At 42.2% G+C, this 26,480-nt stretch overlaps 3 protein-coding genes across 11 annotated transcripts in view; all 3 read left to right on the top strand.

The window, feature by feature from the left end:
- Positions 1-1,944: 1,944 nt before the first annotated feature.
- calr3a (calreticulin 3a) lies at positions 1,945-16,564 on the top strand. Of its 3 annotated transcripts, none has more exons than XM_035413697.1 (10): positions 1,945-2,169; positions 3,219-3,320; positions 3,658-3,861; positions 4,032-4,126; positions 4,548-4,757; positions 5,438-5,551; positions 5,700-5,843; positions 5,952-6,044; positions 6,309-6,438; positions 14,424-16,564. In XM_035413697.1, exons 1-10 carry the CDS (start codon positions 2,079-2,081, stop codon positions 14,744-14,746), a joined length of 1,506 nt encoding a protein of 501 aa, XP_035269588.1. In that variant the 5' UTR covers positions 1,945-2,078; the 3' UTR covers positions 14,747-16,564. The 3 variants fall into 3 exon arrangements, with proteins under 3 accessions (XP_035269588.1, XP_035269589.1, XP_035269587.1); XM_035413698.1 differs by having other exon boundaries at positions 6,309-6,474; positions 14,427-16,564; XM_035413696.1 differs by lacking the exon at positions 14,424-16,564 and having other exon boundaries at positions 1,948-2,169; positions 6,309-7,518.
- rad23ab (RAD23 homolog A, nucleotide excision repair protein b) lies at positions 7,963-17,549 on the top strand. Its single transcript, XM_035413695.1, has 10 exons — positions 7,963-8,265; positions 9,756-9,837; positions 9,945-10,024; positions 10,223-10,602; positions 11,107-11,153; positions 11,250-11,377; positions 12,284-12,395; positions 12,819-12,979; positions 14,010-14,156; positions 14,300-17,549. Exons 1-10 carry the CDS (start codon positions 8,197-8,199, stop codon positions 14,411-14,413), a joined length of 1,320 nt encoding a protein of 439 aa, XP_035269586.1. The 5' UTR covers positions 7,963-8,196; the 3' UTR covers positions 14,414-17,549.
- Positions 17,550-18,382: 833 nt separating this feature from the next.
- Positions 18,383-26,480, top strand: part of eps15l1a (epidermal growth factor receptor pathway substrate 15-like 1a) — a 42,833-nt gene continuing 34,735 nt past the window's right edge. For 6 of the 7 annotated variants that reach the window (XM_035413724.1, XM_035413725.1, XM_035413723.1 and 3 more), the window contains exons 1-7: positions 18,383-18,463; positions 23,718-23,759; positions 24,940-25,029; positions 25,545-25,592; positions 25,692-25,787; positions 25,925-25,990; positions 26,263-26,388. In XM_035413724.1, the coding sequence (XP_035269615.1) occupies positions 18,437-18,463; positions 23,718-23,759; positions 24,940-25,029; positions 25,545-25,592; positions 25,692-25,787; positions 25,925-25,990; positions 26,263-26,388 (495 nt within the window). In that variant the 5' untranslated portion in view covers positions 18,383-18,436. Of the gene's footprint in view, positions 18,464-23,717; positions 23,760-24,939; positions 25,030-25,544; positions 25,593-25,691; positions 25,788-25,924; positions 25,991-26,262; positions 26,389-26,480 lie in introns of those variants that run through there. The other variant, XM_035413730.1, reaches the window with a different exon arrangement.

The raw sequence follows: 26,480 nt of genomic DNA, 5'->3' as shown, positions 1-26,480 counted from the left end.
CTCTTACCGCTGCACACCTAGCAGTTTTAAGGTCCTAGCATACACATAGAACGTAGGATATCAACAACCTGTAGTCACTCGCCTATTGTGTTGTAGCAGAATACACAATTGTATTTATGCAGGCTACACAAGCCAAAGACAGGTCCGCATCTACCAACTAGATAGCAATTTGTATAAAACCACACTACTGGTGGACAGCAGTCTCCTCCATCTATGCATAACTGTTAGCACAGAAGAAAGGTTAAAACATTTTTTGTCAGATAACTGAGATAACATGAAAGAAGTCCCATTCCAGTAGCACCTGGTAAGGCTACATGTGTTCCTTCGCCAATCAAATACTTCTGCTGTTTGGTTTGGGGAGGGCTTTCTTACAGTTGGTAGCCTCGACATAATAAGTTTTGGTTTCTTGCTGTTGGTGACCTTAATGCATCATTTGGTGTGTCTGAGGGGTTTCTTACACCAGTCTTGCCATACTGAATTGACACTGGATTGTCCATGTCACACGTGGGTACCCTTCACAGTAAATTATTTTGATAGCAGTGATTACACAGTAAATCAAATGAATTGCTATTGACAATGTATTGTACCACAACTGTATACCTAACAAGAGATAGCTACATTGCTGAAGGGAATCTAGTTAGTATGTTAAGTTAAGCCATTTTACCATTTTGGCCTTGTAGGTTGTAAAATGCTCAAATTCCAACTGTTGACAGGATGGTAAATCACAATGCACAATGAACAATTTTTAAAGTCATGTTTTAAGTCACCCATTTCAAACGACGACTGAAGACTCACCTCTTCAGGCTGCACCTCTCCCCATCCCTCCCTACCCCCCTGTAAATGACTGTAAGCTTAGGGTTGTAACTAGACAGCTGTTTCGTAGGTGACTTAGGTGCATTAACTGTCTTAACTACTGCTTGTATTTTTTCCATAGACTGCGTTGTTGCCGTTCTCGTTGTGTTAGTGTTAATCAGTTTAACCTTCAGGGTCCAAGTTGAACTATGCGGTTGTTCCCTGCACTTGGACCGGTACTTCTCTCTAGGGGTTTCGTCATACTTGTTCCTGGTTATGGTTATACACTTTGTTGTACGTCGCTCTGGATAAGAGCGTCTGCCAAATGCCTGTAATGTAATGTAATGAGTGAATATTACAATTCACATTTGCTTACAATGGCACTTGGCAGACCTCAGCAAATGACTACAGGACAACAGAAGTGCAAAAGTATAACATTTTAAGAGCATAAAAATCAGATAAGGGAGCATAATCTTTATACTAGTTCCCTGCAGTGTACTAGACTAGACATGCCACTACCATTGTAGTTATGGGTGTGTAATTCAAATGCAAAAAGATCCCTCAAATTTAGTTACAGTGATACACTGGTAATATAAACATATGCTAACCAAACGTTAATTCAATCAATACAGTTGTGGACTGGTATTATTATTCACATCAACCGGATATCAAATGGACTCATTAAATGAGTACAGCAAGTCCAAGGCACTCTTCTTAGAATAAAAAGCATTTAATGAGGGGCTAGTTAATATAGAAACATTTAAAAACTACAGCAACATGTTTCGGCTTCACACAGCCTTCGTCAGGGCGACTCATTAAATGTTACTTTCCTTTCTTAACAGGGTGTGGCACTCTGGAAGATTCAATTCGTAGAGTTAAACATGGAGAAAATCACCATCCCATAAATATTTACTTTCCCCACTGGAATTTTTCATGCTCACTTTCATAACATTTTTAATTAATTTCATCATTATCTTACAGACAACACCAGGCGATTTTGGGCCTGGCTACCATTGACAGTCGTAGAAAAACAATTGTTGATAGACACTTGCTACTGTCTTTTCCGCGTTCTATGGTTCTTACAATGTAATCCGAGCACTTCCTAGGAAGAACTCGTGGTCTCCTTTCATTGGTCAAGGGAAAGTCCAATGAGCGACGGCCATCTGTTCAGGAATAGCAATAAAAAATTCGCACATTGCCGACTTGCTTCCTACTCCTAGCATTGAAAATCAAAGGTACTAATCAGGGGGTCGAATAGACAACCCGAAGATTAAACTAAGGCAAATATGCAGGTAGCTGTAGCATTATTTGCGGTACTTTTAGCCGGATTCTCTGCCGACGCTACAGTTTACTTTAAAGAACAATTTCTCGATGGAGGTAAGTTGCTAGTCTTGCTGATTAGCTAGAGAGCTAATTAAAATATTAGTTAGCGAGCTTACTGTACGGACGGAAAAACGTGATAATTTCAGTAGCTTATGCGCTGTGTGTATTTCCCCCCTTCTATTATTTTCGGAAATGCACAGGCTACGTAATGTACAGTATTTACAGTAGATTATTTGTACTCATTTTGCATTCCAGTTAACGTTTAATGCATTAGCTGGCAGTTTCTCATATAATTCCTTCGTTAATGTTCTATTATTGTATGTACTCAAACCTTGTAGTAGTAAGTAGCCAAACGTATGTTCACAAATGTAAGCAAGAAACGGGAGCAGTTTTCTAGAAGCGCAGGTGAGGCACTGGGGGGTTTTTAGGTTTAGACTAGACACAAAGACTAGCGAAATTATCCGATGATGATATAACCTGAACTGCAATAAACTTCTGTTTTCAAGGAGTAAAATATTCGTCGGTTTATCTGAAAATATTATTTGTATAATGTACTAGCTCCCTCATTGCTATGGTGTATAATATAGGTTTAAAAATGCAATAACTTGGTCAACGAATATAGGACAAATTGGGCACTTTGTATTTGCCTCTGTGTCCTGCCTGTTGAAACATGCATTGTAATCACATCTGTTCATTCTTTTTGATTGAATATGTATGTATGTGTGTGTGTGTTTCAGATTGTCCATTTAATTCAGCTACATTCTGTATTGCGATGTTGATATTTTTCATCCCAAATATGAAACATTGAAACACTTGAAACATTAATTAGGCCAACGCTATAAACAGCGTAATCTCTGAAACAAAATGTAGAAATCAAGGCAAAAGGCCGTTTCTGAGTTGTTTCTTGGTTTAAGTCATATTTCTGCGCTTTTGGTTTCAAAATGCAACTAAGTTGGGCCCTGTCTTCTGTAGGACCTTTTTAAGGATAGCCTGATTTCTTGCCACCTCTCCTGTAGCCGTGTATGGTTGTATATGATTGTTCACGGGAGGCCATGACCTTGTACGATTGAAAGGCCTTGTATCAATATTAATCCTGTTTTCAGATGCATGGAGCAGTCGCTGGCTGGAATCCAAACACAAATCAGACTACGGGAAGTGGAAACTGACCTCTGGAAAGTTCTTTGGGGATGCTGAGAAAGATAAAGGTAAGGATTGGAGCTGCTCATAAACTGCAGTTTAGAAATATGGCTCCACTGAACAACAGTTTTTAAAAGCCTGTTTTAATCTTTGTTTTAAGTGAAAAGGAGATTGACCATACTCGCCTTTCAGTTTTGTATAATTCAAATTGCTTTCAAATTGCACCCCAGATTATGCAAGGAGCTGATGGAAATGAGGGCCAGGAATGAAAGTGAGGAAAAACTGATGTCCTCTTACAGGAAAATAAGAGTCCTGGTGGAATCTGTTGAAACATAAATGTCATTGTGTTATGAGTGTTGTTATAAGAAAAGGTAATATTTTCTTCATTATTTGGCTATTCTTTAGGTCTCCAAACCAGCCAGGATGCCCGATTCTACGCTGTTTCTTCCCGCTTTGAGCCTTTCAGTAATGAAGGCAAGCCGCTTGTGATCCAGTTCACTGTCAAACATGAACAGAAGATTGACTGCGGGGGTGGGTATGTCAAGGTCTTCCCTGCAGACTTGGATCAGGCTGACATGCATGGAGACTCCCAGTACTACATCATGTTTGGTAAGCATCCACGTTTATATCATTTCTATTTTTTCAGTTGAAGTCATTGGCTGGGGTGCTACTTCTGAACATTTAAAAAAGAATGGTAATGGAACTAATTGCTCTCGTCACTTTTGGAGTTACCTTGTTAAATGCAAGTAAATTCAGTGACTGTCCCTGCTTTTACACAGGGCCTGATATCTGTGGCTACAGCACAAAGAAGGTTCACGTCATCTTTAACTACAAAGGCAAGAATCATCTCATAAAGAAGGAAATCAAGTGCAAGGCAAGTACAGAAGAGATGTGTGCGCTGTGTATGTGTGTGCACACTGTGAGCGCTGTGTGTGCACACTGTGTGTGTGTGTGTGTGTGTGTGTATATGTTTTGTGCAATGTGTGCGTGTGCGCGCGCACTGTGGTGTTTGCACTGTGTGCCTGCGCAGTGTGTTTACTCGCTGTGTGCATGCGCTGTGTGTGTATGCTTGCTGTGTGTGTGTGCGTGCTCTCTCTGTATGTGTGCGCTCCCTGTGCGTGTGTGTGTGCACATTGTATTTGTGTGTGCGCTGTGTGTGTGCGTGTGCTTGCTGTGTGTGTGTGTGTGCTCGCTGTGTATGTATGTGTGTGCTTGCTGTGTGTGTGCTCATTGTGTATGTGTACACTGTGTGTGGCCTTGTTCTGATATTTGGGGTTCTAATCTGTTACACTCAGGATGATGAGATGACACACCTTTACACTCTCATCCTGCAACCTGACCAAACCTATGAGGTCAAAATTGACAATGAGAAGGTGGAGTCGGGGTCCCTAGAGGAAGACTGGGACTTTTTGCCCTCAAAAACGATCAAAGACCCAGAGGCAAAGAAGCCAGAGGACTGGGATGACCGTGCCAAAATTGATGACCCTGAGGACAGCAGACCAGAGGTCAGATGGAGCACTGTCTTTATTTTCAACAGCCAGCTCAGCTTTTACTTTAATATCTCAGTGAAATTAAAAATAAATATGTAGTCATTTAGGACAGTAAACCATTTGCAGTGTTTATGTATACTATAAACCATATCCATTACATCCATTTAACAGGTTATATTACCCAGAGGGGTATACCAAAATGATATAACTGGTTAACAGATCATAATTACCAGTACATGGAAACCTGGACTTTTAAATACAGCAGTGGTTTGTGAGCTTGAAAAGGAAAGAGTTTAAATCTTTAACATGATAATTGGCCTAAATCCATTTTCATATGCAGCAGCCCGTTGTCAAATTTCAGATTTATAAATCCTCATAGTAGCCAGTTTTATATAATTCTAACCTGTCACAAACTTGCGCTTAAAGCAGTAATTCTCTCCCAGACTCCAACCCTTTATTGAACTTAGTGACTAACTTGGCATTTGCATGTGGGTTTTAAATTTGACCTTGAGGGCTGGTGTTGCACAACCATGTGTTACAGTTGGTAGGCCGTTTTTGTTTTTGCAGTGGGTAATATCACCTGCTGGCTCTTTTTGTATTGTGGCCACTCTTGTGTTACATAAGGGCCTTATTGCAGCACAGTGCTTATTGTCTCTGAACACAAGTGCCAGGTAACTCTCCATATTCACTTGTAGGACTGGGACAAGCCAGAGAACATTCCGGATCCTGATGCCAAAAAGCCTGACGACTGGGATGAGGAAATGGATGGTGAATGGGAGCCACCCATGATCCCTAATCCAGAGTACAAGGTAAGGAGTGGGAGCCATTTTACCCCTGAACCGTTTTTATACCAGCTGTGGGAAGATCAGGAGGGGGAGGGGTGGTGTTCTATTTGGCCTTCTATAATAAATCTGAATACTATGTTGCACTTACATTTTGACTATTTTGTTTTTGCAGGGGGAGTGGAGACCGAAACAGATTGATAATCCCAACTACAAAGGAGTTTGGGTCCATCCTGAAATTGATAACCCCGAGTACACACCCGATTCCTCCATTTACAAGTTTGACAGCATTGGAGTATTGGGACTGGACCTGTGGCAAGTGCGTTCAATTCAGTGAATGAGAATCTTACTGGAATGGTTACTGTGTGATGAGGTTAAGACCTAGTGCTGCCAATGCTGGTCCTTAATATTGTTGGTTTATCTTTAGGTGAAGTCTGGCACCATCTTTGACAATTTCCTCATCACTGATGATGTAAAAACTGCAGAAGAGTTTGGAACTGAGACATGGGGAGCTACCAAGGTATTTTGTTTTCTTTATTAGGTGTATGCGGTTATTTTACGCATGTTGATCACCATACACTTTCAGATAATACATTAGCCAAGTAAACCAGAGTTTTTGGTGTGTGTCAGGTCCTTAGAATGGATCAGGTTAGAGGCTGAGAAGAAAAAAAACTGGTACATCAAACTATAATCACACTTTTGCCCAGTGCTCCGTAAGTATGTTTTAGATTGATTTGATAAACGTGTTCTGTACCTCATATTTTTTATGTTACTCTTATTACAGGAGCCAGAAAAGAAAATGAAAGAGAAACAAGAGGAAGAAGAGAGGAAACAGACAGAAGAGGAGAAGAGTAAGAAGGATGAAGATGATGATGACGATGACGATGAAGGGGAAGATGAGGAGGAGGAGGAGGGAGAGGGAGAGGAAGAGGATACAACTGAAGAGCCCAGTCCAACAGAAGATGAGGAAGATGAACTTTCACCCAAAGAAGTAAAAGATGAACTCTAAAATAGCCTAGACAGAGGGGAGCTTCAGTGGCATTTTCTCTTATCCAAGGGAACAATTGCTGTGCATCCACACTTTGACTAATGTTATTTGGATGTGGCCCCTTCCTGTGGCAGTCAAATTTTTTTTTTTTTTAAAGGGAAGGCATAGGGTAGGGTACAGAATGTTGGTATTTTTTATTGATTTATACAAATTACATTCAGGCTGGGAGGGTGGGAGTCGGTGAGTTGAAGTGATTTGTCTTTTTTATTTTTTTTAAACCAGTGCTTTGTCCTCCTCCAAAGGCCTTGGGGTGTCCTGAAATTTAAAGAGTCATGTCAGTGCTGCTGTTTCTGCTTTTCCATTATCCTCTGCATGACTGCTGCCATCAATAAACTGCCCTGGTTTCAGAGCTGAGGCTCGTCTGTTTTCACCAGCATGTGTGTTGGTGGCTGCAGGTGGCAGATCGTAGATTGAGATTACTCAAAACCATTATCTGTTGACAGAGTGCAGAAGTCAAGCCCATCGATTTGCAAATGTTGAACTTTTTCCTCATACCACAGTCCATTTTAGTAAATGAGCTAGCAGGACATTAAATGAACATTGCCAGTTCAGTTTGTTGTAGCCGTTCCCAGAAACTCTGTCGGAGCTAGTCTTTACCATGTGAAAAATCCAAGGCTTTTTAATAAAGATTATGAGGACTCAAGACCTTGACACAAAGTACTGATTCACTGAGTGAGGGACTGGTTCTCTATGAATCATTCCTTCCAATTTTGTATATATGGAATCATTTGTTTTCTTACATGACTAATCCCCAAAATTTTAAATATTTTTTATTTCTTGTTTTATGTTCATGAGATTAGTTTCCCTTTACGGGTCTTGAAATCGGCCATGGCTATGAATGTCTTTGGGCCTGTGGGATGGATAAGGTTTTTACTTGGCACACTGTGTGAAGTACTTTGTTTTCATTGTCTGTAAATTTTTATATATATAAATTTTCATTCCTTGATCGGGTCTGATGCCTATTTTTTGTGACCAATAGAGTATTTGAATGTAGTTTAAATAAATATAATTCACGGTTACAGTTTTACAGATGGTAAGTTATGCATTCTAGCTTGGCCATGAGACGGAACCCCACCCCCAAACAGCACAATGGTCATACATTTCATTTTTTTTTTTTTTTTTGTTCTGCAACAAGAAAGTGATAAATAATAACTAAATTTAATTAAAATGAAATGTGTATAAATCATACTGTGTATTTTCTTTTCCTTGATTATGTAATCTTAAGTCACTAAGGATGAATTTCTGACTCATGATAAAACTGTAATGAATAACCATGGCATAGAAGCTTTGCGGCTTGCAAACAGGATGTGTTTCGGTTTATTAAAATGAGGGGTCAGATACAAAAATACGGACTACTCTCTTTGGAATAACACATGCCAATTGAGTACGCGCAACGTTTGGGTGAAATCAGCTGACGCTGAATGAGAAAACACAGCACGCCTACCAGTATTCGCTTCTCTGTCCATGTCTTGTCTCAGGCAGCAAGTAGATGGCGTCTGACTACGGTTCACTATCTTCTAGTTAGAAAGCTGAGTCACACAACGGGGCGCCGTGGTAACGGTAACAGCGAAGGAGCTGTGTGCACGTTTCTGAAAGCTTATCAATATTTATCTTTCTGTTGAAGATGTTGACGATCACGCTAAAAACTCTCCAACAGCAAACGTTTAAGATACAGATAGACGAAGAGCTTACGGTAAGTCATCGGAAGTTAAGCCCAAGTAAATACGCTGGAGGCCGGGGGAGAGGGCTGGGAAAAGCCGGGGCCTTGGCGTAGGCAACTTGTTGGGAAGGGGAAGGGGGGCGATGCTATTTTAAATGGTGTTGTGTTTTCAAATGTGTGACAGTAACAGATTGCTAAGAAGGAACACGCGCGATTTGCGTGATGTAAATATGGGTTTCCTTATGTTTGCCTATGAATGACAGTGCAATATAATTTGAGCCTTGTCTGGACAATTTTCTTAAGTCAGATTCTGTATTTCAGCTAAACACACCTGCCAAAAAAAAAAAAAAAACGGGGGGAAGTGGGTTAGCTTCACCCGTGACATTTTAGCTTAGTAGCTAGATATAGATCATTTCTGATATGAAACTCAATTTGCTAGCAAATGTTTAGCAATAAAAGTAACAGCTGCTAAGTTAGCATTTGTGGTTGCTGATCAGTTTAAAAACAACGAGGTTAATGAGTGCTAAATATCCTGTGCTATTTATTTGTAGTTAGATTATAGTATTTTTTTTAACGTGTAACGTTACTATTGTAGTTGACTAAGGCATATGTTAAATTAGCTAACATTAGCGAACTTCCCTTAAAAATATTAGGGACGTCAGTGTTTCCATTGGATTTAAATGGTAGTTTTACATTGATACATACGAAACCACGTTTTAACTCGGATGGTTAGTTAAACTGTCAATGACAGTTATTCTTTAGTTTGTCTTGACAACTTGAAAACGTAACAAAGCAAAGTAGAGCATACATTGTGTTATTGCAGTTGATTTTTTAAAAATCATGTACGTGGACAATTTTCAACTCCCTAATGTATATATAAAAGAATGGTTATTTTAAGTTGTATGGTCAATTTTGTCGAGTGTGTATGAAGGAATTTATTGCCTGTCCTTGCTTTGATAAATCCCACAGCTGGAAAAGTATCAGTAGTTTTTGGTCCATTTATAGCCTTTGACGTCTTCATTGTTTTTGACGGTGTGCAGCTGTGAATCCGTGTTCCTACCAGCATACACGATGTCCCAGATATAGAGGTGTAAACAGTGTGACAGCCCTATATTGCATTTTCCTGCTGTAATGGCATAATGATTATCAGCAAGTCCTGAGTGCCGGTGATCACACTTCACTGAGACCACTAGCAGCGAGAGGGCAAAATAAATATCACTCCCTCAGAAGCCTGCTGGAAATCCGGCTCCTAACAACTAAGCTGGTGCTGCCTGAATTCCTGTTAAAAATAGACTGTTAAAATACACTTTCCAATGACACTAAATCATTCACATGATAACGGCCCCCCATGTCTTTCTGTCCTCTTATTTGTGCGGTTTCCACGTAGTAAATGATTGTTCGCACGTAAGGTGCAGCTTGGCAAAAAATGGGAAAAGCATACCTAACGCCAAAGTGAGGGTCAGAGTGGTACTGTCTCCAGAGAAGTGCACCTGCAGGTAGCTGTTCTTTTGTTTTACTCACAGGTGAAAGCCCTGAAGGAGAAGATTGAGGCAGAGAAGGGACCGGACACATATCCAGCCTCAGGGCAGAAGCTTATCTATGCAGGTTAGAGACATTGTCCGGATATCTCCTTTTCTCTGATTGGCTATCTTTGTTCAAGGCTTAAGTCTCTATATTTTGACGTGGTTGTTGTCTTTCTTCTATCCCCCCAGGCAAAATCTTAAATGATGACATACCCTTAAAAGAATACAAAATAGATGAGAAGAATTTTGTCGTGGTTATGGTATCAAAGGTAGGCATTTCTTGAATGAAGGAACATTAGTATTTTTATTGGTCATGGCCCAAATACAGATCTGCAATTTTATTTACAGATTACCTTGCAATTTGTGAAATGTATGAATATTTCTCAGATTTATTCTTACAGTGAATGCAGAGAGGTGTACTTTTTTGTTTGTTGTGGCTAGTGGTGTCTTTTCTTGTTTTCTTAAAGGCAAAACCAGCAGCACCTGCACAGCCTCCTGCGCAGGTGGCTCCGCCTCCTGCTGCGGTCAGTGCGCCACTACCTGACGTAGCTCCTGCCGCCCCTGCTCCCTCCTCCGCCCCTGCTACGACAACCACCCCTGCTCCAGCTCCTACCTCTGTCCCTGCTCCAGCAACTGCCCCCACCCCTGCCCCCACCCCCACATCATCAGAAGAGCGTCCTGCTGTTGAAACCGGGCCTGAGGCCTCCACTCCACCAGCAGCGCCAGCAGGGGGCGCTGCTCCAGCACTGTCCGCCCCCACCCTCCCAGATACTCCTGCAGAGGACAAGCCCCAGGAGGAGCCTCAGGAACAACCACTGGCCACACCACCAGCCCTCTCCTCCTCCAGGTACAGAACAAAAAATATTCCTTTCATAAATCAGCGTGTCCAGCTTTTATGGATTTTGCTTTTTTTTGTTCACAACACAACATGCACAATTTTAGCCATGCAGTAAAGCAGTAATGCTCAAATCTGGCCCTCAAGACCACTTTTACTGTTGGTTTTATTTTATTAACAAATGGGTAATTGATTATTGTCACTGATTGACCACAGATTTCACTCCGTTGATTACTTGGGTCTAAATCGGTCTCTGATGACGGAGGAAGAATGAAAACCAGCAGTATGACTGGCACTGAGTGCCAGATTTGAGTATTCTTGCTGTTAAGTGTGCTGCTGATAACAGCCAACTCCATCCTAATTAAACTTTAAATATAAACCACAGAGCAATGAGATGTGAGAAGTCACATTGCCCCTGGAAGGAGGGGTGCTGCACGCGACACATGGTGGATCAGAAATTTCAGCGCTGTATATTTGCTTTAGTTTTTATTTATTCTTTCTCCATTTCTCTTTCAGCATTGTAGATGACCTGAGCCTTTTAGAAGAAGCGGCATCGATACTGGGTATGAGATTTTCCCATTCATCTGTCCAATGGTACACTGTACGATCTTGTATTATTGGGATTTAACTGTTGATTTTGTGTCCATTCCTTTGATCAGTTACAGGGCAGGCTTATGAGAACTTGGTGACGGAAATAATGTCTATGGGGTATGAAAGAGAACAAGTCATTGCAGCGCTACGGGCAAGCTACAATAACCCTGACAGAGCAGTGGAGTACCTTCTCATGGTGAGAGTTGTGTGACTAAATGTAGTTTTTATGTGCTGGTGACTGTTTAAACTGGAACTGTATGCATAAAATGTGTTCATTTTTTTGATATGATATTGATTGCTAATCCCAGGTATTTTATGGGAAATTGAGAGTTGAGGAAAGGTGATAAGTAGCTTCACTGTAGAGGGTACAATTGGGATTCAGAAAATGGAGAAATCGCCACAACATATTTGTTTATTAAACATTTATTTAACTAGGAAAACCCCAATTAAATTAATTATCTCTTGCGCAAGGGGGTCCTGACGTAAAACACAAAGTTACAAAGTTACGCAAGACAGTAGACAAACAAGTTACAGACATTTAAGTCAACCTAGTGTCATGTGAAAATTTAAATGGCAACCGCACAGATTGCCAACAAACTTACAAATGTTGTGAATTTAATCACAAGATTTATGTGTTTATTTAAATTAATAAAAAAATTTTTTTTAACAAACTGAGCATTGTTTGGGGGTGGAGGTGTTGGTAGGAAAGGAATTCCCAGCCTCCATCACTCAATAGTGCCTCCTCTGGTGGCATGGGTATCAGCGAGCTGCCTGTACTGTCTGCACTGTCCTCTGCAGCAGTAATTGCATGGCTCGGCTTGCAGATTGCTGTGTGGAAAAAAGAAGATTGGACAGCTATGTGCGTTTTGGAGGGTTTGTGGGCTAGAGCGCCCTCCTGTGGGTGTTGTTGCAGTGGTCTGGTTAGGATTGGGCATTTTGAATCGAAAAATAACTAATAATAAATTAATAGAAATAATAAAAAGTTATTTAACAATGCCATGTTCATTTTTTAAATCTGATTTTCAGCTTCTGTTCTCACCATGTGTGATACCATTTTAAAGGTCAGGCTTAAAACCTGCATGTTTGCTTTATGTGTTACCAGGGGATTCCTGCTGAGCCCGACCTGCCCCCCCGGGAGGTAGCCCGCCCCCCTCCAGCGACGAACCCCCCTGCTCCTGTTACAGAAGGCCCCCAGCCCCCTCCAGCAGCCAGCAGTGAGCATCCCACCCTCGCTCCCATCCTCCAGCAGTCTTCCTTCCTTAACACCTCTTTCTTCCCCCCAACTAAAAGCTCGCCACTTTCTCACCTTTGACGTCTTGGTTGCATTTTACAACACCGATACCATTTCCTTTGAGTGTAATTGCTACTTTGTTCTTAGATTCTGTGCAATTAGCTGCTCTCAGAGATGTTTGGATAATTGGCACTTAACATTACAATGTTATTACATTTTGCCATGTTATTACCAACTCCTTTATCTTTAGCTGTAAAGTTTCTGTTTCTCTGGAAGCAAGTGCCTCTGTAATGGCCTAAGAGCACGGGAGTATTCCCACTGTTGTTTTTGGCTCTGGGGGTGGAGAATAGCCAGTGCCCCGTGCACGAGGCTCTTTGTGAAGCGTGCTATCTTTTGGTGGAACCAGGCACGGTGTCCTCCACCTCATCGCCGGCGTCTGGGAACCCCCTCGAGTTCCTGAGGAACCAGCCGCAGTTCCAGCAGATGCGACAGATAATCCAGCAGAACCCGGCGCTCCTGCCCGCTCTGCTCCAGCAGCTAGGCAGAGACAACCCCCAGCTGCTCCAGGCAAGTCGGGGGGGGGACTGAGTAAGAGATGCACCAGTCACCGCCTCCAGCCTTATCCAGAGCCTCTCGAGGGCCGAATCCCCACTCTCACTCGGTAGTGCTCACAAGCCTGCTAATAAGCCTGCTGTGCCAAAAGACCTGGTATTTTATTACCAACTTACATCGTTGCCTTTAACCATGCCTGAGGTTCCTATAAAGAGATTGCTTGTCCTCAGTAGCTTGTCCTTGGAAGAAGGTAGTACAGCCAGACTCGTATAGCTCCTATGTTATTGAAAACCTTTTTTTAAGTTAAAGCTGTGTGCACAGGCTCACAATCAAACTAATTATATTTGGATTTTAAACAATTTTGCCACCCAATATATTTATTTCCCCAAATATATTTTTGAGCAGAGGTCTTGTACCCTAGTCATTATTCTCTTGACTGATTCAACTATAAACCACATCTTTAACTTGGTTAAAATAAAATGTATATTTGTTGTGAGCCGTACAGCTACACTAGTTGTTGTTTTTTGATGGGTTTTCCCCCATTTCCCCCCAATTTGGAATGCCCAGTTGTATTCATCAGTGCTCAGCGCTACAGCCTCTGCTATCGATTTGGGAGAGCACAGACGGGCATGTTCTCTCCTCTGAAGCATGTGATGTCAGCCGCTGCTTGTTATCACACCACAGTTCAGAAGTCGGGCTCGCACTGACATGATTTGGAGGAAGACGCTTCATGGTGCAGCTCAACAGTGGACCTGGGTGCCTGATCGACCAACAGGGGTCGCTAGTTCTTTAACCCCGATTGGCTGAAACCCTGTGCAATGTCAGTGCCAATTGTATACCCCCCTGTGGGGCTGCAGGGCGCTCGATACCTACCAGATTGTGGGGCCCGTTCATATACCTGAAAAGAGCCATCAGAAGCCTCAAGTCAACTTGTTGAATTTTAGGATAAATGACCACTGGGCAGCAGTGTGCATTTTAACCCCCTTTGTGGGATTTGAGCGGTGGCACAGTATAATTGAATAAAGTTTTTTTTTTTTTGTTGCAGCAAATCACCCAGCACCAGGAGCGATTTGTGCAGATGCTGAATGAACCCCACGGTGGGGAGGTGGGAGGGGAAGAAGCAGAGGGCCAGGGAGCATCACAGACAAACTACATCCAGGTCACTCCACAAGAGAAAGAGGCCATCGAAAGGGTACCACTACCATTATCATGAATAAACACACCCATCAGAGCAAAGATGCAGTTTTTTAAAAAGCGTGAGCTTACAGAATTGCCCATAGAAGTAATTATGTGCAGTTGCATTGAATTTCCTTGTCTTTTCTCTCTGCATTGTAGTTAAAAGCCTTGGGATTTCCAGAAGGACTGGTGATTCAAGCCTATTTTGCGTGTGAGAAGAACGAGAATCTCGCTGCTAACTTCCTGCTTCAGCAAAATTTTGACGACGAGTGATTTATGCACCAAGAGGAGGAGGAAGAGGAGGAGGATGAGGAGGAGGAAGAAGAGGAGGAGGAGGAGGAGGAGGAGGAGGAGGAGATGACTGGAGGAGAGACGAGAGGAGAGAACTGTGTGTGTATTGCAAGGGCTGGGAAGGGTTTACAAAACGTGGCTGGTCCTTTCGGAATGCCATTCACTGGACAAAGCCATGGCAAAAGTATTCTTCAGCGTGAGCGGCGCCTGTCCCATCCCTCTGAGAGGGTTCATCGCTCGCTGTGCGCTCTGTTACACTGCTGCTGTACCCGCTGCTTGTGCTGTGTGTGCGTGCGTGTGCGTGTGTGTCTTTAGATTTACAGTGGCAGTTTATTTTCTCTTTAATCACTTTTCCTTTCTACGTCCCCAAACAACTAGCAACGTGCAGGTTTGTTTCGTATGTTTGTGGTTTGTGTTTGGGCTATGCTCTGCCCCTGCAGGAAAGCAGCGCCCACATTATGAACACAAAAAAACAAACAAAATAAAGAATCGGCAGAGGACTGACAATCGTACTTTGGACAAGCGTACAAGTACAGTATTTGTATGGCCGGCAGTGGGTGCTGTTTGGTCTGCGTACATTCGCAATTTGTATCGATTCCAACCACTCATTGCATTTACCGTAAAACACTTCCTAATTCTATATGAAAAGAAGATAGATATACAGGGTTATTTATTGCAAGGTATCAGTGGATATCTGAAGCAGCCAGGGTTTGAATGATGACAGAGCTTTAGCTTTTCCAGTCACTTTACCATGTTGCTGAGGCTTACATGCTGTGTGTTTTGACTTATGCAAAGTGTTGGTATTATTTTAGTTTGTTCTGTGATCCCTCTGGATGATATATGGAGCAGTGTGATTTGGTTAGCCTAGAGGTGGCCATACCAGGTCCTGGAGAGCCATTGGGTCTGCTGGTTTTGGTTTACTTGGTACTTAATTAAAGCAGTTGATTACCCAGTTAACATACCTCACCGGGTTTCTTGGGTCTGCATACGTTGTAATATTTAAGGTGAAAACAAAAACCAGCAGACCCTACAGCTCTCCAGGACCTGGGCTGACCACCTCTGGCCGAGGCATTAGGTATGTGTGCTGCTCCTTTACTGAAGTACTTGTGCAGATTTTTTCCCAAGGTTCCTTGGAAAATTATATCGACGCGTTAAAAAAAAGTTTTATTGATGCATGTATTTATTTGGCAGCTCGGAAGGCAAAAGCAAAAAAAACAAAACAAAAAAAAAAACAGGCATTGATGGGGTTTTTAAAAAAGCACAGAGCAAATGCATAGTTTAGGAATTACATGGGCTTATAACTACCTACGCAGATAGTCTACGATATTAGAACTCAAGTATGCTCCTGCCTTTTATTTTTGTGACACTACACATGAAAGGAAATATGAGTTTTACTGCTGTACCATCAAAGAGCCATTTGAATTGCACACTAGAGTATTTTTCCTCTTTTCATTCTTTTGACTCAACTGACTTGTGCTTCACTGTGCTGAAAGTACACCATTAGGGGTTACGTTAAAAAAATCTGGCTTTGAAATGAAAGCAGAGTCATAATGAAGCTGAGCTAGGTTGTAATGAATAATGTTTGTAATGCATGAAACTGATGAAACTTTAACCCAAAGAATCTTAAATGCATTGTGTGTTTATATAATTTGAGTTTGGATCTAACCCCCTTCCTCCAAGGACATTTCATTTATCATTCTGGAAGTAAAGCAAACCTGACCGACCTGCTAGTTATTCTTACAAACCTACTGCGTACAAACCTGCTATTGGACAAAATGGCTTCATAAAATTAACATTTTTGCTAGACCTTATATTATTTAGGTAAACATGCTTGCACAACATTCTTGATAAAAATGTGCTGAATCTGGGCTGTATCCTTTCCAGTTGGTTAGTGTGCAGGTTTTGTATTTAGTCGAATTGTGCAACTAGATGGTCATAGAATTAAATTTTTTATTTTGAAGTGGCAAACCAAAAAAAAAAAAAAATTGTGAACCTATTGAAATTACTGAGGTAGTGCAATCTGTTCATTTCAGTAATGGCATCATGCAAATTTCTCCAATATTTGAGCAAAATCTTGTGAGGATGTCTCACAGAAATATAATTATAAAACTACTAAACCAGGATTGTAAACTACTGTACTATTGTTTGTGTATTTGTATCATATATGCAGTCGAAAACTTTGTTGTCTGGAGGGCTCTGAGATAAAAAAATATATATATAAATTCTGTCATTGAGACTCTCAAAGCTCTGAAAATGATCTTCTGGTGTGAGGAATTGCACTTATACTGTAAATTTATTTTGCATTGTTAATGTTTTTTGGATACCAAAATGAACCACAGTAGTAGACATTTTACAACTAAAATGGCAGTGGTGCATATGGCTCACAACCACATTAAGTACATTTCCCCTGCTCCTCATAACACAACTTGCATGTGATTTGAACTGTGTTGTCTAGACATTTATGAGCCACTCCCCCTCTCCTGTATCCTGCAATTTATATCCAACATGCCTTATAATTTAGTTTTTTTTTTTTTTAGTTTAATTTTTGATTGCAATTCTTTCCAGGACTACAGATTGCTGACCGGCCGATTAAGAGGTGATGCAATTTGATTTCTAATTATGCAGTTTAGTGTCACTACGTTTCAGAGTATGTTTGGGGAAATACTGGGTCTGGTACAGGCAGGTTGAATTAAAAAAAGCAGATGCTCAGTTGCATTACATAATGTGGTTTGATCCTTGGCAGTAATAAGTAAGTTACATTCTCCCCCAGTGATATTGGTGTAATATAATGTAAAGATGGCACTTTCAAGTGAGGAATGTTACTTCGGAAGATGGTAGAGCTGCATGGGTTCTTAGGGCTCCTGTTGAGTCAGCATGCTGTAGAAGCCATTTTAAATATCACATTGGTGATGTCTTCATTAAATTTTTATTTCTGTATGTTACTTGATTTAAACTTTTTTTTGTTTCCCTTTGGCCTTTTTGAAATAAAATTAAGCAACAACGTCATGTTTCAGCCTTAATTGCATCACTTCCCAAAGGCTCAGATTGCTGAATGTTTCTGGGTTTCATTGTTTCAGCATTATGTACAATAAATAGCTTTTACAAAGCTTTCAGATGAGGCTGTTTAGTGGTTTTCTTTGTTACTATACTTACTTTGGTGCTTTGGTCAAAATGGACAGTGTAATTATGAGACTGAGGAGGGCCACTTGGAATTCTGTAAGTCACATCGGATGTTGTCTACACTGAGAATGGGAAATTATCGGCAGTAACAAATGGCAGTTGAAAATTCATTTGAAAAAATCAGGTGGTGTTAGACGTTATTGAAGTGGTCTGCAATTACAGATCTTATATTCATTTGTAATTAATAATCTTTCTATTGCATTTCATTTCGTTGTGGTAGGTAGATAATTCGATCTGTCAAAATGACTCGTACTGCTGAAGCTGTCCACACAACGGCGCTGAAGTTCTGTAAATGAATACAAGTTGGACAGATTTGGGTAATACACAATGTCAGATACAAGACCATGTTTAATTCCGCCCATGCATTTTTTTTAACCTCACAGATAAACGCTATATGAAACATTATTTGTATGAAAGTTGTTTCCACAGTAACAATAAAGGTATCCTAGCATATGAATCAGTATGCAAAAACGACGGGTTATTTATATTGATAATTTTAAATGAACAGGTAGTCACATAAGTGTGCAAACCATACTGCAATATTTACTACTGCATAAGAATGACGACATTTCATATACATTACGTATAATCTGAGTTGATCGTTTTGAGTATAATATAGGACTTACGGTCCCCACACTCAAATGCACCACAGTAAAATGATGCATGCACGTTCGAGGTAAATTATCGCTCGACTCAATGCAGCGCGTATACATAATACATAATAAACCCCAACTGAAAATTGTCCTCTGCATCTTGCGTGTTCCCGTTTAGTTGGAGGCGTGTTTCCACTGAAACGGTGTGCGCGCTCCCGCAGCAACAGGGAAGATGGCAGCGCTCACATCTCTCACTCAGGTATCTTCAGAAACAATTGTCTATTTGGTCACTGCATTATTTGAAAACAGACGGGCAGTCAACAGATACGAAATGGCAGGGGTCCTAAGCTGTTATTAACTATTTGGGAACTGCGTTACATTTTGAGTGTATGGAAATCTCACGACCCTGCGCTGTTAAGGTTGAGTAGATTGGAAGGGGCAAGGCCTAACGTAGCGGCTATGTAGCGGGCAAGCTAACGGTACCTCATTACTGACTGACTTAATGTGTTGCTTGCTAGCTGTCCTAACGTTATTAGTTAGAGAGGTGAAATGCATAGTGGAGATGGCTCGTTTTATTTCGTAAAATAAAATTGCAACAAAGCACAAATTTTAGCTAACGATAATTTGCCTTACTTGGATAATTACAAATGTATTGGTTAGCTTCTAGCTAGATTGCTAACGGATAGAGAACATTAATGTTAGCTAGCTAGCTAAAATCTTATTTGTAGCTAGCTAACTCGTCAGCTAGCTAGCTACATCTGCAGTGCAGTCTGATTTCCCCAGTCTAACCCCCTCCCCCATTTGGCTAGCGAGATAGCTTCTGATAATGTTAATAAATAAATCATTGGTTTGATTGGTAGCTAACTAGCCAGCGTTGAATGTATCTGCCTGCTGACATAGATCCATGCTAAGCTGCAGATATGTGAATGAGGTTGACGAGTCAGAGCTCGGCATGATTGTCAAAAAAAGAAAGATATACTGACGGTGAGAGTCGTTGATGGTGCCGGTACCCTCTACTTAGCATGGCTTGGATAGGGTATGTTAGCTAACTTAGCAAATTGTTTATTTAGCTACCTACACTAGCTAGCCAGCTACTTGATGGCGATGGCTTTCTGATCTGTTTAGACTATGGTTTGCTGCTACGTGGACCGCGTAAAGTCGGAGCGTCTTGTATAGCATTAATTAACGGATTATAATTATTTTTTCCTCAAACAATTTTCATACAATCACTTATACTTGTATCGCAGTTTATTTTAATCTTCCGATAGTTAGCTATGAGTAGGGAGCCCGAAAGTAGTTTTCTGTCGTAGGCAACTGTAACTGCTGTGCTTCCATGCGATTGCTGGTCAATGAATTGCAAACTTCCAGCAGTAGCAGGATAAACTAGTAAGTTAGAGACACGTGTCAAAGCAGGTACCAACACATAGCAGTCCCGTGCTGTTACGGGAGGAAGTAGCTAACTGCCTAATTAGAGGACACCCGCAGGACTAATGCTAATTGCTGTGCATATTGCATATAATCTGTGTAGACATGTTATCGTTCAGACAGTGCTGTATTGGTGATGGTAACGTGATTGGATAATCAGCGGTTGCTTTTTCATCATTGCTGACTTATCTGTGCGGAATGACCTGCACAACCTATACTTGCATATCATATAGCCAACATGGCACTTGACCGGTTGTATTCCTCGGCCACAGTTGGGAGCGGTCATATCGGCTTTAAAATCGACTCATTTTCTCCCTGTACACCGGGTGAATCCACTATGTTCCAGTCAAATCTAACGTTTATACAAACATACAATACAGACAAGGAGACCCATTGGAGGCGGATTTTAGGCATATTTTCCTGTGTGCTATATGTACATGTAATACAATATTATCTCTGTTACTGTAGTTGGGAGACCTTGCTCCTCAGACACATCTTGAATGAGTGTTTCATGATTGTATACTGAGCAAGTCTGTGACGTGTGGTTCTTTAGCTTAACTCTTGTCACGTTTGTTGAAGGCAAAAAGCTGTTCAGATGTGCCATTTATTTTTGGGCATCTGTATTCAGCACGTGTTTCATGCTGTGGCTCCGAGGTCAAACTTTTCATTTTACATCCACAGCGCCATATTGTGTGTGATAAATGTCAGATTTATATCACTACTGGCTAGTTTCTGTTTTTGATGAGATGAGTCAGCAGGGCTCCATGGTGCTGTGGTTTTTATTCAAGCCTGGAAAATAGTTTTGTTTTCCCCCTCAGCCAGTTATCTGATGTGACAGACCTCGTTTTCCCACATCAGGTGCTCCTATAACCTGATGGGGCTTGCATGTTGGGTATATGTGGCCATTGTCTTGGATGTCTTATTGCTTATGCACATGAACTCTCTGGATTGGCCACTCATGCTAACTTGCTAAGTAACATTGGGATAAGATAGCGGTCTGGCAGATGAAGCCAGTCAGCGGCAGGCCGGTGGCTGAGGAAACACCCGCCCTGCAGGCTAACACAAAGGAATGTGTGCATGCCACAGGTTTGTGAAAAATCCTTATCAGGATTTTACAGTGCTCCCTACTTTAATAGCATTCGCTCCTGAAAATGTATGTCTGCTAACTGGAAAAATGATTTAGCAGCACATCTACTAATTGGGATGCATTTGCGTGCATGAATTACAATTCTTTCTACTTAGGAGCATGTGTTCCTTGGAAAAAAAGGTTAGCGTAGCGCCCTGCTTAGTGTTGCTCTGGTTGACTGACTGGCATGTTGTCTGTCAGAGGGTAAGAGGGCATCTCTGGCAGTAGGGTTTGAGCCTGCCACTGTTGGGCTGTGACCTTTGGTGGAATCGGCGTCCTATGAGGAATAAACACTGCCGGCCCTTTTGATCTGCTCGGGGAAACTATTAGCTGTGGGCGAGGTTCTTTTTTGCAGTGACCTTTTTGTGTTCAGAATGTGTATTTCAATTGGAAATATATACCAAAAATACATGGTGGTAGAAAAATCCATATCAGTTGTTTATTAGTGTACATAACTTAAGTAAATCGTCATTGATGGCTGTAATGTTGTTATTTGTTGACTTTGTTCTTACTTTAATATTACAAAGAATGGTGACATATAGGGCCCTAGTATGTGTTTACCAGATATGACTTATTCTTCTCTCCACTTTTTTGTGCATTCAAAATGTATATTTGTGTCACTGACCAGGCCTTTTATTGTTGGAACTATCAAATCATTTTCAGTGCGAGTAATTTATGCCTATTTCAGTTTAATCATGTTTTACTTTGATGTGTGCTTCAAGAAAATTACCTTGTTTTTAACTGCTTCTCAGTTTGTAAAACATTTAAAGGGATTTTAATGATACCTGAGTTTGGGCAGGAATATCACCATCTTGGCCTATTTCAGGCTTTTTGAAAGTTCAATAAAGAATCTGAAAAAATATTTTGAGCATGTTGTAGGTAGCCCACACCATAAATCATGATGATTTGTCTGTAAATTGTGGTCTGCAGCCTACGCCCCTTGGCTGTGTAAAGAGACTGGTTTGTCTGATGAAATTTGTTGAATGCTGTAGTGCTTTTCCTGCTTTGGGCCGGTGACAGAACTAACCAGTGTAGTATAAATGCAGTCATATATCTATATTGTTTTAAAATGGACGTGCTCTTAGATTTGTTTTGTGTTAAGTTGTGGACAGATATTTATTGGGATTTATGACCCGTTCGGTATGCTTTGAGCAGGTTGAGCCCGATTTGCCGATGTAACGATGCACCATATTTCCTCTCTGTCGTCTTTCCTTGTATCTTAAGCGCTGCATAGGGAATGGTGCCATCCTGTCAGCTTGGCCCACGGCCCCTTGTCTGGTGTAGTTGCTTTCATTGAGAGGAATGAAGAGCTGTCTGAGACGGATCGATGATACAGATGTGACTTCCCTTATTGCACTGCATATGACTGAACATTGCTGGGTGACCATGTTCCTGACAGAGAGCTTGTGATTGCTGTGCTGCTTAGCTGATAGATTGCAGCTTGAGAAGAGGCAGTAGATGGTTAGATGTGTTTGTTTGAGGACACGTGTGCTGGTTTGTCCTGATGTACTCTCCCTATATATACCCTGCCTAATGGCCAGGGGATGTTACAATGATGGAACTAGACTGCAAATACAGTTGGGGATATTTTTGGTAGAAACTGGGGAGAGTGATAGTGGATGAACAAAGTAATGTAATTGGAGTTATCTGGGGATAGTAGTTCAGCATTTGAAGATGGTTATTTCAGGTGGCTTGTCAGGGCTCTATTCTAACATCTTTTCCAAGGAGAACATGGGCTCCTCAGTTGAAAAATTCAGGAGCACACTAATGCATCCCAAATAGTAGATGTGCTCCTAAGTTATTTTTCCAGTTGGCACACATCAAATTTCAGGAGCGAATGCTCGTGAAATTGGAGCACTTGTAGAGCCCTGCTTGCCGTCATAATGCATTCGTTGGTAGTCTTTCTTTCAGTGGGGTTATGATGCTCAATCCAAGGAGGAATTTGTATGGGATGTGAAAAGCAATGTTAGCACCTCTGTGGCGTGTTCGTGGACAAGCGGACTGGCCTACAGACTGAGTCTTCCAGTTGGGGCTTTATCCTTTGTGTTCGGTTCTGGTCATGTTAACCCGTTTTAAACTTTCAGTATTAGAGGAATAACACTTTTGGTTTCTTTGAATATGGTAAGATAAAGTTGAAAAATAATTCAGAATGTTCGTTCAAAGCAATAAATGTCAATGATCTACTGCATGAAAATCTTGTTAGAGGTTAAAACCTGTATTTTTCCACTGATAAACATTTGTGCACACTGTGCCTTCATTACAGTTGATTTATATAAATCTTATCTATAAAAAATTTAATGACACTTTAAATGTGAAATAGTTGAAGTGACAGTCATTAGCCATATATATAGTTTATATTGCTTTATTATATTAAATTGCTTTAAAATCCCAATAAGAACCTGGGTATATTCAACCCTGCCTAACAGTTTCACAGGTGCTAATAAGTAAAGAGAACCCAAGGGTTAAGTATGAATTCCATCCAGCTTTAGGCCTGACTGTGGGTATGAAGCTTGTGTTAAGCAGGTGAGCCAAGGTGGGCCACTGACTCCTTCGGAACCTTCCGCTGGCTTCTGTTGGATCTTACAGCTTCTGTTTCAAACAGCACAGCCCCCCCCCCCCCCCCCCCCCCACTGTTGCCTGCCTTCGCCCTGCTGGTGATGAGCCCCCCGCAGAGGCTCCTGTGGCTGTTATCCGTGCTCGGAGCCAGACACGGCCTACACAGCACTCAGCACCAAAGCCCTCAGCAGGGCTTGGAGCTTCCACCCCTGCCAGGGCTCTCCAGTTACTCCAGTTACCACGCCTCTCTGTCATCACAGCCATTGAGCACGAGCAGGCCATGGTTTCAGATCTGTCTCTTTAATCTGTGTTGCCATGAGCTTTTTTTCAGCCACCTTTTCTTTCTTTCCCTTGTGCTGGTATTCATTTGTGTGATGTTAATAACTCTTTTGTTTCCTCCCTCCAGTTAGCAAGTGGGAACCCTGTGTATGAGAACTATTACAGACAGGTAAGGCCCGGTTCCTCAACCCCAAGTGTCTGTCTGTTGTTTGTGCTTGTGCCCGCATGTGCATTTGTGTGTGTCTCTGTGTTTGTGTGCTTGTGTGCAGTTATATGTGCATGTGCGTGCGTGTGTGTGCACGTGTGTATGTGCGTTTGTGTGTGTGTTCCTGTGCCTTTGCCTGTGTGTGTGGGTGTACAGTGCATGCGTGTGCGTATGTGTGTGTGCAGTGCATCTGTATATGTGTGTGTGTGTGTGCGCATTTGTGTATATACGTGTGTGCGCAGGGCCATAAGGTGTGCCCAGTGAGAGCATGCTGTTAATCCCTGTGTGTGATTAGTGTGTTGTCAGGGCAGCAGGGCAGCAGGGCTGAGTCAGACGCTCACTCTGCCCGTCCTGCCCTAATCTTCCCGTCAGGCTGTGGCGGGGGTGGGGGGACAGCTGTGACTGGGGACAGGAAACATGCTTTGCTAATCAGAAACGAATCGGGCAACTTCCCCTATTTCAGCTGCAATATGTTTGATTTTGAAAAAATGAGTTCACAGGGATTTTACTGTATCTCTAGTATCTTGGTCACTGAGCACACACACCTTACTTACATCTTACTTTTGCCTTCTCCTTTGCAAAGGCATTGCTTATGCACACTGTGGACGGTGGTAGTCCTGTGATCACAGCTCACAGTTGACTCACTATATAACATGGTAATAATGAGCACCGACCTCAACAGTCTCTACCAGCAGCTCAGTATCTCTTGAGTATACTTCAGTTACTGTGAGGCTAAATAACTGTCAGCATACAAGTACATCTTTAGTACCTTCACATAAATATTTATTTAGCATTCGGTGTTTTGTCATAGTTATCTCTGTGAAGAGGCTGTGTTCTGGGTCAGTAGCCGTGGTGCGTGCAGGCGCTGTGGTGGGGGGGGGGCAGGGCTCAGGAAAGTGTGCGTCAGCGCGTTAGAGGCGCCCGCGAGGCGGTTTCGCCGGGCGACACCAGAGGGGCCGGCCGAACGGCGCTGCTTCCGCGCGGCTGAACCGCACGACCCGCAGCCGCCCTAACCGGGGCCCGTTCACCCCTCACCGCCGACCCGTGACGCGCCGCGCGCCGGAGACGGAAGAGGAGGAAGAGGAGGGCCCGTCGCGAGGCTGCTCGGCGACGAGTGACGGGTGCTCTGTGTCCCCCCTCGCAGGTGGACCCCGGGAACACGGGGAGAGTGGGCCCCACCGAAGCCGCCCTCTTCCTGAAGAAGTCGGGCCTCCCTGACATCACCCTGGGGAAGGTGAGTGGCCGTGGGGCAGGACCGGTGGGGCTGGGCCAGATGGAGGACAGAGTGATCAAATCAAGCAAAGCATTATTTATGTAACACTTTACGTACAAGTGACTGCAATTCGGAGTGCTTTCCGGCGCAGGAGATAAAGCATTGATTGGGAAATGAGATGGGAAATGGAAATAACAGAGACAATACAGAGACTAATGTTCCAGACAGACATTAATTGTCTGACGTAATTAGACAAAACTCAAATAATAAATATAGGAGTGAAATATTGGCAGTCTGGAAATGAACAGGCGTCTGAATGTTTTGTCTTCTCCTTGTTCACAGCTCATATTCTGGGTTGTATATGGACACTTTGCTGTTTTTTTAAAAGGTTGCCCATATCTTTTAAGAATTAGGCATTTCTGCCACTTTGAATATTTTAATTATACTGAAGCAAAGTTAATCCTTTTTTATCCTGGTTAAATATGATAAATGATGTTAAGCTGATGTTTTGTTGGCCGTTTGCTTTTGTTTCTCAGATTTGGGACCTGGCAGATCCAGATGGGAAGGGTTTCCTGGATAAACAGGTAGAACGTCGTCCTGTTTTGTGCGATGGCATTGCCCCCCCCCCCCCCCACACGCGTGCTGCTGAACTCTTAAGTCCTGCTCTGCTTGTGCTCCCCCAGGGCTTCTATGTGGCTTTGAGGCTGGTGGCGTGTGCACAGAACGGTCAAGACGTCAGTCTCTCCAGCCTGAGCCTGACCGTACCGCCCCCAAAATTTGTGAGTCCCGCCCCTTAGCCCTCCCCTCCGTACCACACTACACCTCCTCAGAACGGTCTCTACCGCTCTCTGTTCCATTGACTGTAATTGCTCTCCGCTTAGTGGTAGAATCGTTTCCTGTTTTTTCGCTCTTGCAGATGGACACTAGCAGCCCGTCACTTAGTGCGACTTCATCTACGAGCGATTCCCATTGGGCTGTGAGGGTGAGTGCTTTCTGCTGTCACACCGTGTGTTGGGTTTGCCTTCTTCTGGGACAGCAGCATTTTGTTAAAAAGGAGGTTTAAAAAACACTTCTTCTTTAAATGGGAAAATTGTTCCTTGGATGCAGCACTATAATTGAGGCGATATTTTAAGCGCAGTTCTTCCATGGTAATCTTGTACACTAGTATCTAAATTCTACATTGTTTTTTTTTCAGAAGTTTTAGGTTGACTAGCCTTTCTTTTGTTTCTTCGTTTTTAATTCTTGCCCTTGTAGCCGGAAGAAAAAGGGAAGTTTGATGGGATTTTTGAAAGTCTGGCACCGGTGAATGGACTCCTATCTGGTGAGAAAGTCAAACCGGTGCTAATAAACTCCAAACTACCTCTGGATGTTTTAGGAAGGGTAAGTGGGGAGAGTGCCAAACCTGTGGAATAACCTACCCAGGCAGAACAGAGAGGCATTATGCATTTATAATTTTAATGGGCAAAATAAAA

Source organism: Anguilla anguilla, chromosome 4 (genome assembly GCF_013347855.1).
Source record: "Anguilla anguilla isolate fAngAng1 chromosome 4, fAngAng1.pri, whole genome shotgun sequence".
NCBI classification, from domain to species: Eukaryota; Metazoa; Chordata; class Actinopteri; order Anguilliformes; family Anguillidae; genus Anguilla; species Anguilla anguilla.
Note: the sequence above shows the minus strand (reverse complement) of the source record. Positions and strands in the feature narration are given on the sequence as shown.

Coding starts and splice junctions, on each gene's coding strand:
- calr3a (XM_035413698.1), top strand. CDS start 2,079: ATGCAGGTAGCTGTAGCATTATTTGCGGTACTTTTAGCCGGATTCTCT. Junction 3,862..4,031: donor CCAGTACTACATCATGTTTG/GTAAGCATCCAC, acceptor GCTTTTACACAG/GGCCTGATATCTGTGGCTAC. Junction 6,045..6,308: donor AGACATGGGGAGCTACCAAG/GTATTTTGTTTT, acceptor CTCTTATTACAG/GAGCCAGAAAAGAAAATGAA.
- rad23ab (XM_035413695.1), top strand. CDS start 8,197: ATGTTGACGATCACGCTAAAAACTCTCCAACAGCAAACGTTTAAGATA. Junction 10,603..11,106: donor CCAGCCCTCTCCTCCTCCAG/GTACAGAACAAA, acceptor TTTCTCTTTCAG/CATTGTAGATGACCTGAGCC. Junction 11,154..11,249: donor AGAAGCGGCATCGATACTGG/GTATGAGATTTT, acceptor TCCTTTGATCAG/TTACAGGGCAGGCTTATGAG.